Source organism: Onychomys torridus, unplaced genomic scaffold, assembly GCF_903995425.1.
Source record: "Onychomys torridus unplaced genomic scaffold, mOncTor1.1, whole genome shotgun sequence".
Taxonomy (NCBI): domain Eukaryota; kingdom Metazoa; phylum Chordata; class Mammalia; order Rodentia; family Cricetidae; genus Onychomys; species Onychomys torridus.
Genome location: NW_023412830.1, coordinates 1 through 12,555, shown reverse-complemented (window position 1 = coordinate 12,555; position 12,555 = coordinate 1). Strand labels below are relative to the sequence as shown.

General features: G+C 40.5%; 1 protein-coding gene across 1 annotated transcript; it reads left to right on the top strand.

Annotated features, from left to right (window-relative positions):
- Nucleotides 1-3,416: 3,416 nt before the first annotated feature.
- Nucleotides 3,417-4,500, top strand: LOC118575902 (speckle-type POZ protein-like). The gene is given in 2 exon segments (XM_036176263.1): nucleotides 3,417-3,902; nucleotides 3,904-4,500. Coding segments are annotated over 2 exon segments (1,083 nt in total).
- Nucleotides 4,501-12,555: the final 8,055 nt, after the last annotated feature.

Here is a 12,555-nt window from a genome sequence, read left to right as displayed (position 1 = left end):
TGGTAGAGTTTTCCTGCCTGGCCCAGTCAGGACAAATCTCTCTTACCCGCCAGTCCCACAGTCACTCAGACCCACCCAAGAAAGCACACAGAAACTTACATTGTTTAGAAACTGTATGGCTGTGGCAGGCTTCTTGTTATCTACTTCTTCTATCTTAAATTAACCCATTTCTGTTAGTCTATACTTTGCCACATGGCTTACCAGTGTCTTTACATGTTGCTTCTCATGGCGGCAGCTGGCGGTGTCTCTCCAGCCTTTTACTTCCCAGAATTCTCTTCTCTCTTGTCCCGCCTATACTTCCTGCCTGGCCACTGGCCAATCAGAACTTTATTTACACAGAGCGATATCCACAGCACTGGTGCTGGGGAGGCTCCTGGAAACCTATGAAGATGACACCAGCTATGACTCCTTGCAGTAGTAGAGAGAGTTCCTGAACTGTACTTTTCCTGTAGTCAGATAGGTGACTACCCTAATTGTCATCATAGAAACTTTGTCCAATGACTGATGGAAACAGATATAGAGGTCCATGGCCTGGCACTCTGGGAATCCAGCTGAAGAGAGGGAGGAGAGATTATATAAACAAGGGCAGTCAAGATCATGAGGAAGGGGGTAACCTACAGAGACAATTGGCTGGTGTTTCTGGGAGCTCAGGACTCTAGACCAACTCTAGGGAGCCTACATGGGATTGATCCAGGTCCTCTAAAGGTGGGTTACAATTGTGTATCTTAGTCTGTTTGTGGGGCCCCTAGCAGTGGGACAAGGACCTGTCCCTGGCACATGAGCTGGCTTTTTAGAACCTACTACCTGGGGTTGTATACCTTGATCAGCCTCGATGCAGGTTGGTCCTGCCTCAACTTGATATGTCATGCTTTGTTGACTGCCATAAAAGAACTTACCCTTTCTGAGGAGTGGATGAGGTGGGTAGAATGGAGTTGTGGGGAGGGAATGGGTGTAGCATGAATCTTAACAGGTCTTATTAACAAAATAAAACCCGAAGCCATGTATTGGGGTGAACACTGAAGATCAGAGAAGCAAAACACCACCTCACCTCAACAATTCCTCAGCTGATCCCATTTCCTCAGAATGGAAGCCTCTGAGCCCTCATCCGGAGTGAATCTCAGCTGAACTGCTGCTAAAAGCCTAAAAGCTTAACCAGGCTTCCTGGTCTTCACACCTTATATACCTTTCTGCTTTCTGCCATCACTTCCTTGGATTAAAGTCAAGAGTCACCATGCCTGGCTATTTCCAGTGTGACCTTGAACTCACAAAGATACAGGCAGATCTCTACCTTTAGAATGCTAGGATTAAAGGCCAAACCAGAGAAGAGGAGGAAGAGGAAACTGTGGTTGATATGTAAAATAAATATAAATAAATGAATTAATTAAAAAAACTATGAATGAAATCATGATTACCTCTTGAATACTAGCTAAAATATTTCAGAATGCCAAAGCTTTAGAGGACAAACTAGTCTTTCAGAGCTCTTCCGGCATCTTTAAGAGAGTAACTGTGATGGGATGCAGAAATTGTTCAGCAGTAAAAGGTGCTGGATACCTTTCCAGAAGACTGGCATCCAATTCAATGCATTCACACAGCAGTTGACAATGGTTGCCAAATTTCTATGTGGTCTTATTAAATAAATCATACAGCCAAATATAGGGGTGAAAGCCTTAGAGATCAGGGAAATAATGATAACTCTCCAGCTCTGTAGCTACCAAAAGTAAGCTACTTTCTATTTACTCCTGCCTCTATTGCCTTGCTTTTCTGCCCTCTCACTGGCTCTTAGCCCAGCTACCTCACTTTCTTGTCACTGCCTGTCTGTACAGACCTCCAGGTCTCTATGGTTGGTATTGGGATTAAAGGTGTGTTACCATGCTTCGCTGTTCTCTAGTGTGTCCCTGAACACCCAGAGACCCTGCGTGCCACATGATTGAATTAAGGGTGTGTGCTACCACTCCCTGACTTCCATGTTTACTTAAAAATGGCTGGCCTTTTCCCCCTTGATCTCCAGGCATGCTTTATTTATTAACATACAAATAAAATATCACCACATTTCAGCACAAATAAAATATCACCATAGATAACATTTGGTAACTCCAGTTATTCAGGGGATCCAACAGCCTCTTCTGGCCTCTGTCTACAGACCCACCTGTGTAACTACATGATAAAAATACCATTCTAGGTGTAAAAACCAGTACTTGTATAAAAAAAAAAAAAAAAAAACAGCAATCCCTGTCACAACTAAAACAGAGGCTTAATCTACCAAAGTATATAGTTCTGGGAATATCTCTAAATGTTCAAACCTTACTGAAAATATACTAACATTTTGACTTTTGTACTGCCACTTCTGGCTAACTGTTCTTGTTAACTGAAGTGTGTCAATCCAGAATATGGCTTTTGTTTAAAAGCTTACCCTGAGAAAGGCTAGTAGCTGCACTGGAATCTGGAGCACCCTAGGTACTTGCCAGCTGGCTATTAAAGACTTTCTAATGGCTTAAATCCATGTTCAAAGTTTAAAGAGGACAGAACTCACCGGGGAAGGATGAATACTAGGTATTGATAAACTGAAGCCCTTAGGACCTTCTCATAGCATGTCCTTAAGTGGATCTGAAAGAATCTTTTCAAGGAGGATTATCTGAGGAGGAGAGGCAAGACGACCAATGAAAGCTGATGGAGTCATATTGGAGACTGTGAGTCTGGATGGAATAAAAGGTAGGAAAGAAGACAGCTACTTTCAGGGGTTCCTGCCTGGCTCTGCTTCCTGCCCACAATATATGAATTTTTCCACCCTGACCTCCATGTTGTGAACGCTGAGATCTGACAAGGTAAGGAAAACACCTCTTCCTGGATCCTGTTTATGGGAGGGATTAGTGTAAAACCCTGAGAAGATGAAATAACAGCTGTGTAGGAATGGACACCATCCCGTACTTTGTGGAAGATGAAGCACAGTAAGCAAAATACACTTGTCATGGCTGTTCTTGGTTCCCAACTTAACTAGACATGGAATTGTCTACAGTCCTAAAATGGAGGGCACAACTGTGAGACATGTTTTGCTTAAGTAGGTAGTTTCACTTCAAGTACTGACTTTGCAGGTTAAAAAGACAAACCATGATCTCAAGGCCTGAAGACACACGCCTTTAATCCAGATCTTGAGGCTGGGAGACACACCCTAAATTGGGCCACGCCTTCTGCTGGAATCCCTATAAAAGCACATGGGAGAAGGAAGCTGTCGCTCTTTGCTTGCTTGCCCTCACCTTGCTGCAAGTCCATTTCTTCACTGGCATTAGAGAATACTTCAGAATTCCAGCACATACTGAAGACCAGCCGACTCATCAAACCTCCTGGATGAAGTAAAGAGAAAATACACCCTGGTTCTTAATTTTGGATCCACATTAACCTTCACACTACCTCCAGAAGAAATGTCAGGGGAAGGGATGGCCCAGAGCTGGGACTACCCACAGATCAGCGTCCAGAATTTCTCCTACAGGTGGACCATCAGCAACTTCCGTTTTATTCTGGAGGAAATGTGGGGACACATTAGAAGCCCAACTTTCTCAATAGGAGCCAATGAGAAATGGTGTTTGAGAGTACACCCGAATGGGATCAATGAAGAAAGGACAAATTACCTGTCAGTTTACCTAGTGTTGCTCAGCTGTCGAAAGAATCACGTTTGGGCAAAGTTCCAGTTCTGGATCATAAGCGCCGAAGGAGAGAAAACTCGATGTCTGAGGAGCCCAAGAGCCTTTGTGTTTGTGCCACGCTACAGTTGGGGATTCAAAAAGTTCATTCATAGAGATTTCCTCTTGTCCCATGCCAACTGGCTTCTCCCAGATGACAAGTTCACCCTCCACTGCAAGGTGAGCGTGTTCCAGGACTCCTTCAGCATCTCTGATCAGAAGAGGAAGCCCAGAGATCCAGGTTCCCAAGTGCACACTGGCAGATGAGCTAGGAGAGCTGTGGAAGAATTCCCACTTCACAGACTGCTGCCTGTTGGTAGGCGGCCAGGAATTCCGGGCTCACAAGGCCGTTCTAGCAGCTCGATCTCCAGTTTTCAGAGCCATGTTTGAACATGACATGGAGGAGAGCAAAAGGAACCGCGTTGAGATCCATGACCTGGAGCCGCAAGTCTTCAAGGTAATGATGGGCTTCATTTACACCGGAAGAGCACCAGATCTGGACAGCATGGCAGATGCTGTGCTGGCAGCTGCTGACAGGTATGGCCTGGAGCGTTTGAAGCTCATGTGTGAGGATGCTCTCTGCAGGGACCTCTCTGTGGAGAATGCTGCCCACACTCTCTTCCTGGCTGACTTCCACAGCGCAGGGCAGCTGAAAACCCAGGCACTGGATTTCATTACAGCTCATGCATCTGAGGTCGCTGAGACCTCAGGCTGGAAGACAATGGTGGGCTCATACCCCAACTTAGTGGCTGAAGCGAACCACTCCCTGGCTTCTGCTCACTGCCCTTTCCTGGAGCCCCCTCTCAAACGCCTGAAGCAATCCTAGGACCGGTCAGCTCTAACCTACATGTGCTGCAGCCAATGACACCTGGGTAAACTATATGGAATGTGTGGAGCATTTACTGTGAATCTGGGGAAAGACAGCATGGTGGCTTGGGCTTTAATACAGCTGTAAATGAGTTGAAGGGCAGGTTGGAGGAGGAGGAACGCTAGACTCTGGCATACTCTGCCCTGTTGCTGTGCCAGTTAATTTTTGTCCAATGAATTGGAAACCGGGATTCAGTTTTGATGGCGGCCCCAAGCACATCCCAACAGGATTTCTTTGGAGAAACCTGTCTGGATTGAACTGAGCAGAACACATATATGATCAAAGGCTCAGCAAAGGAGAAAACAAACATAAATGTTTGCTTACAAGAGACGAGGAAGAGAAAGAAGACGTTTTTTCTACAAAGTCAGTTTGTGGGGCCTGGAGAGATGACTTGGTTGGCGAAAGCAATTGTTGGTCTTGCAGAGGACTCTTGTTCAGGACTCCTCCTGTCTCCACGGGCATATCTGTCTTTGTAGACAATACTTACCCCAAAACATAAATGAATAAAAATTTTAAATAAAAAAATTCCTTTTTTTTCTTGTTATGGGTCATGTTGTGGCTTTTTATTCTTTAAAGTTTTATTTCAATATCCACCCACCACTACCTCCCCAAAAGTCCCTCTGGTGCCTCCATTTCATATCCTTCCCACTTGATGCTCTTTTTTATTTTCATTCTTCCTTGAGACGTGGCCACTGGTACGTTATTTATGCCCCAGTGGATGGTCACATACCATGGGCCCATTTGCCTCAGTAGCTGGATTTAGGGGTCATTAATACCAAGAAACTGCCAAATTATATTATACATGAGTCCACCTACTTTCCTGCAAATTTTGGTATCAGTTTTCTTTAGAGCTAATATTATTTCATTTTCTATGTACCAGATTTTGACTATCTGCTGCTGAACCTCTGATGGCTTCTATTTCTTTACTATTGTAAATAAACATGATGTTTAAATATCTCTATAGTAGGCTGGAGTTCTTAGGACATATGTCAGGAATGGATAGCTGAGTCATATAGTAGTTCTCTTTTTAATTTTTGATGAAATTAAAAACTGATTTCCATAATGCTTGTATTAACCTGCACCCCCATCAGCACTGAAGAGGGTTGGTTCCTCTTTCCCACAGCCTTTCCAATATTTGTGGTCAGATTTATTGATGACAGCCAATATGACTGGATAAAGTGGTATCTCAACAGAGTCCACAGCCCACAGAATGGGAGAACATGTTTATTATACTTCAGATTGTTACACCCTATTTCACAAAACCCAGAGACCACCAAGGAGCCAGTTTCCAATGCAAGCCCATAAGGGTCCTTTTATTGTCAGGTCCAACCTGGGCCACCACACAGCAGATGGAAGGAAATGTGGCAGTGGCAGTGAGCCCAGGTGTAGAGAGTTTTAATAGGGAAAAACGCAAGCTGGGAATTGGCAACTTGGGATTGGGTGGAAGGCATAAGGGGGAAGGTGATTTTTTGAAACTATTGGTCTAGACTTCGGGCTCAAAACCACATTTAAAACCATGGGGTTAGACTTTTGACAGGGAACCCCCCCGATGAACAGGACTATCTGGACTGCTCAGCAGGATTATCTAGATATCTTCAAAGGCCATAAACCACAGACAGGATGGCTGCAGGAGCATACTGCTCTGTATCTGAGTTGTCATGGTACATTCCTGAGGTCCTTCCTGGGACTGAGTACAGCAGGTGGTCTAAGATGGTAGCCTTACCCTAAGATGGAGTCTGTATTGCCTTCACAAGGAACTAATATATAGAATTTACAAAGTATTCCAGAAATTAAATACTAAGGAAATAAAACTGCCAATTAACAAATGGACTAATGAATTGAATAAATAGTTTTCAAAAGAAGATAGACAATTGGCCAATAACTATTTTTAATTCTTGTTTGGGGGGTGGAGTGTTTCAAGACTGTGTCTTCATGTAGCCTTGGATGACCTGGAACTAGCTCTGTAGATCAGGCTGTCCTGGAACTCAGAAATCTGCTTGCTTCTGCCTCCAGAGTGCAGGGAAGAGTCTCAATCAAGGATTGTTTGGACTAGGTTGGCTCCTGGGCATATCTGTAGGTGATTATCTTGATTATGTTAATTGAGGTGGGAGGCCTGCCTACTGTGGGTGGCACCATGGGGAGACAGGGAACCTTGGATTGCATCAGAGTAGAGAAAGAGAGCTAAACATTAGAGTCCATGCATTGATTCACTATTCCCTGCCCTTGGCTGTGTAAATATTGTGAACAGCTGCTACAAGTTCCTGCCACCTTACCTTCCCACAGTGATGGACTGTAACCAGGAACACTGAGTCAAGGAAGCCCTTTCTCCTCTAAGTTGTCAGGATATTTAACTTAACCCCAGGTGATGCTCCCATCCTGTTTCTCCCACTTTCCTTCTCATTTCTAAGCAGGAGCGTCATTTTAGCAGCAGCTCAGATGGAAACCTTGAGGGGTAATCAGACACTCCATTGGCTCTGACCTTAAAATGTGTTTATCTTTCTACTACTTTTTTTGCTCACCTCCTCTGCTACAAATCCCGTCTGAACAGCCGCTGTCTCTTACTTGCTCAATTACAGTAATCTGCCAGGGAGTCTTAGTCTTGCTTTGCTTCCAGTCTTATTCTGAATGTAGCCATCAAAGCGACCCACTGAGCCCTAGCAAAGGCCTGAAACTCCTCAGATGCCTCATTTCATGCACAGCAGAAATGAAACCCAGGCTGTTCAGCTCTTGTCCTCCCTATTAAGATGCCTGTGCCTCTCTGGCCTTACTGAAATTTTCTTCTCTTATACCCACCCACCCACACTTAGGGCTTGCTTTCTTGAAATCACTATATATATATATATATATAATATATATATATATATATATATAAAACTTCATTTCTATCATTTTTGCTAGTTGTTTAAATCAACTTTACATATTAACTATATTGTAAAGTTATAAAGTACACATATTATTTTGTAGCTTAGAAACCTGGAGTTCCCCCTAGACAATTTCTAAACCCACAAATTATTACATAGCATAATACTTGCATTACTTTGATTAAAATAGGTAAGCACTGAATCTTCTTATTCAAATAGTTTCAGATCTGTCGATCTGCAGAAGAGAATTATAGTTATAGGGAAGCACGTGAACCATATGACAGTGTCAGCCTAACGTTCCGGCCTTCAAATAAGCTTCTATCAGCTATACATTGGTGTATTTTTTCATCCTTGGCAGTATGTTACACAATACAGGAATTTACACACACACACACACACACACACACACACACACACACCACTGAAAGCTATAACATAAGGCATTATTTTCAGTTGTAACTACAATTAGCATAAATTTTCAGATTAGAATTATTTAAATGTAGAAAACATTATGTAATATAGACAATTTAGGTAAATGCTGAAAAAAATTGTTAAACTTTTAGCAGGTCTTGGGCATTAATGCTAAAAACAAGTATATTCTTTCTTAACTATTTAAATTCTATGTCATGAGACAAAGGAGTAAAAATAACTGCCCTAATTATTTCACTTAATAACAAAGTAAGAACACTTTGTAGAAAAGATTTGTGTTACTAGATTAGATAGAAGCATGTTATACGATTTATTTTTGTCATAAAAATTAGAGCCATGCTATATTTGGGAGGAGGAACTATATACACGAATCATTATTACATACATAAAGATAACCTGCAAGATACAAAGTTGAATAGGAAATGAACATGGAAACTTAATGGTTGTTCTGTCCTATGGTACAGTAAATGATGTGTGCATGTCAATAATGTCCCAATAAACTGTCACTATAACTAAAAATAAAGATGAGGTCAGGTTTTTTAAATGATCAAAAACCATCATTATCTAAATAAATTGCCCAAACAGACTTCCCAAGGCCTGTTTTTTTAAAAAGAAATATTTGGTGTAGTTCAGGAAAGGGGCTAGCGCATTATGGCACAGTAGAGAGTAATTACAGCAGTGTGTTTATACTGTGTTTGTAAGACTGCCTGTGACTTTGCTCATGATGGGCCTGCCTGTTCCTGTCTCTGCTGGCTTTTGGTATGTCTAAATGGAAGTGCAGTTGTCCACATAGTAGAGAAACAAACATATCATGATTGGGGCATGCAAAAGGCTTATGTTGTACTTTGTGGGTTCTATAATCTACTGGTTTGCTGGTACCCCCTACTTAATGAGAAGGTGCCGTTCTGACAAAAATGCAGGTCACTTTGACTCTTTCTGGGTCAAACTACATTTCAGGGAAAATTTAAGAAGGGGAAAATATTGAGACTATTTCACAATCCAACATAAGGAAGTTAGTTGCACTGACAAAAACACAGGCAATAGGTAACCCCACAGCAGCAAATACCAAAGAAGGGAAACCCACAGCACTACCAATAAAAATAACAGGAATTAACAATCACTAGTCATTAATATCCATCAATATCAATGGTCTCAACTCACCTATAAAATGACACAGACTAACAGAATGGATAAGAAAACAGGATCCATCCTTCTGCTGCATATATGAAACACATCTTAACTTCAAAGACAGACACTCAGTCAGAGTAAAGGGTTGGGAAATGACTTTCCAATCAAATGGACCTAAGAAACAGGCTGGTATAGCGATCCTAATATCTAACAAAATAGACATCAAACTAAAATTAATCACAAGAGATCAAGAAGGACATTACATATTTATCACAGGAAAAATCCATCAACATGAAATCTCAATTCCAAACATTTATGCCCTAAATACAAGGGCACCCACATTTGTAAAAGAAACATTACCAAAGCTTAAATCACACATCAAACTCCACACACTAGTAATGGGAGACTTCTACACCCTCCTCTCACGAATAGACAGGTCTGCCAGACAGAAACTTAACAGAGAAATAAGGTAACTCACAGATGTTATGACTCAAATGAACTTAATAGGCATCTACAGAACATTTCACCCCAAAACAAAATATACCTTCCTCTCAGCACTTCATGAAACCTCTAAAACAGACACATACTGGATCACAAAGCAAATCTTGCTGGGTGGTGGGCACATGCCTTTAATCCCAGCACTCAGGAGGCAGAGGCAGGCAGAAGTCTGCAAGTTTGAGGCCAGCCTGGTCTATAGAGCAAGATCCAGGAAAGGCACAAAGCTACACAGAGACCATGTCTTGAAAAACCAAACAAAAAACAAAAAACCAAAACAAAACAACCAACCAAAAAACAAACAAAAAAACAAAGCAGATCTCAAAAAGTCTAAAAACTGGAATAATCTCTATATTTTATTGGACCACCATAGCTTAAAGTTAGAATTCATCAACAAGGTAAATTATAGAAACATATAAACTCATGGAAACTGAATAATGCTCAACTGAGTCACCATTGGGTCAAGGAAGAAATCAAGAAATTAAAGACTTCCTAGAATTCAATGAAAATGAATGTACAACATACCCAAACTTATGGGACACTATGAAAGCAGCACTAAGAGGAAAGGTCCTACCTCTCAATGCCTACATAAAGAAGTTGGAGAAATATCACACTAGCAACTTAACAGCATACCTGAAAGCTCTAGAAAAAAAAAAAAAGAAGCAAACTCACCCAGGTTGAGTAGAAACCAGGAAATAATCAAACTGAGGGCTGAAATCAATAAGATAGAAATAAGGAGAACAGGACAAAGAATCAATGAAACAAAGAGTTGGTTCTTTGAGAAAATCAACAAGATAGACAAACCCTTATCCAAACTAACCAAAAGGCAGAGAGAGAATATCCAAATTAACAAAATGAGAAACTAAAAGGAGACATAACAACAGACAATGAGGAAATCCAGAGAATCATCAGGTCATACTCCAAAAACCTGTACTCCACAAAATTGGAAAATGTAAAAGAAATGGACAATGTTCTGGATAGGTACCACATGCCCAAATTAAATCAAGACCAGATCAACAATTTAAATAGACCTATAACCTTTATGGAAATAGAAGCCATCATTAAAAGTCTCCCAATGAAAAAGCCCAGGGCCAGATGGTTTTAGTGCAGAATTCTGCCAAAATCTTGAAGAACTAATACCAGTACTCCTCAAACTGTTCCAGAAAATAGAAACAGAAGGAATATCACCAACTTCTTTTACAAGGCTTCAGCTACCTTGATACACAAGCCACACAAAGATGCAACAAAGAAAGAGAATTACAAACCAATCTCTCTCATTAATGTTGATGCAAAAACACTCAATAAAATACTGGCAAACCAAATCCAAGAACAAATCAAAACATCATTCACTATGACCAAGTAGGCTTCATTCCAGAGAGGCAAGGATGGTTCAACATACAAAAATCTGTCAATGTAATACATCATATAGATAAACTGAAAGAAAAAAAACCCACATAATCATCTCATTAGATACTGAAAAAGCCTTTGACAAAATCCAACACCCCTTCATGATAAAGATCTTGGAAGATCAGGATACAAGGAACATACATAATCATAATGAAGGCAATTTACAACAAGCCAACAGCTAGCATCAAATTAAATGGAAAGAAACTCAAAGGGATCCTACTAAAATCAGGAACAAGACAAATCTGTCCACTCTCTCCATACCTATGCAATATAGTACTCAAAGTTCTAGCTACAGCAATAAGATAACAAAAGGAGATCAAGGGGATACAAATTGGAAAGGAAGAAGTCAAACTTTCACTATTTGCATTATGACATGATAATCTACATAAGTGATGCCAAAAATTCAACCAGGGAAGGAAACTCCTACAACTGATAAACATCTTTAGTAAGGTGGCAGGATACAAGGTTAACTAAAAAAAAAAACAAACAAACAAAAAAAACTCAGTAGCCCTCCTACAGGAAATAGGATAAATGATAAACAGGTTGATAAAGAAATAAGAGAAACAACACTGTTTATAATAGCCACAAATAATAAAAATACCTTGGGATAACTCTAACCAAACATGTGAAAGATCTGTATGACAAGAACTTTAAGTCATTGAAGAAAGAAATTGAAGATATGAAAAAATGGAAAAATCTCCCAACATAATCAAATGACAATCTTACCAGATCAATCTACAGATTCAATGCAATTCTCCCTCAAAATTCCAAAACAATTCTTCACAGACCTTAAAAGAACAATACTCAACTTCATATGGAAAAACAAAAGACATAGGATAGCTGAAATGATCTTTTACAGTAAGGCAGCTTCTGGAGGCATCACCATCCTTGACTTTCAGCTCTACTATAGAGCTATAGATAAAGAACAAAAAAACAAAACAATCCTCCCCCCCCAAAAAAAAAAACCAAAACAGCTTGGTATTGGCATAGAAACAAACATGTGGACCAATGGAATTGAATTGAAGATGCTGACATCTTCAATTCAGGGAGATCAGCTCCCTGAGAGCAGGGCTCCACATGGGCGACTGTGAAAAAGAGACCTCCAGTGGGTTGAGGCCCCCTCATCAGAGCTTGGACCAGACTTATATTTATCTTTTTTTAAAAAAAAGATTAATTTTAAAATTTTTTATATATAGAGTGTTTGCTGGCATGTAAGTCTGTACGTCATGTGTGTGCAGTGCCCATCAGAAATCAGAAGAAGACACTGGATCCCCTGGAACTTAAGTTACAGGCAATGTGAGTTGCTGTATGGGTGCTGGGAACAGAACCCAGGTTTTCTGCAAGAGCAACTATTGTTCTTATCCACTGAACCATCTCTTCCATCACTATATTTACCATTTAAAAATAAAAGCAGTAACAATGTACTTTTAGACATTTTCAACAATACAATGCACTATTGTTAACCAAAATAATCATAATGTATAATCCCTTGAATTTATTCTTTTTTCAACTTTTTTCTGCTCTTATTGATTCTTTGCAGATTTTACATTATGTATCCCAATCCCACCCATCTCCTCTTCCACCCTCCATATCCAACTAGGCCCTTGCAATCCCGTGCAAAACAAAACAAATTTAAAAGAAAAATAAAAAACCAAACAAAGCAAGCAAACAAACCAAAACCAAAGCAACAACA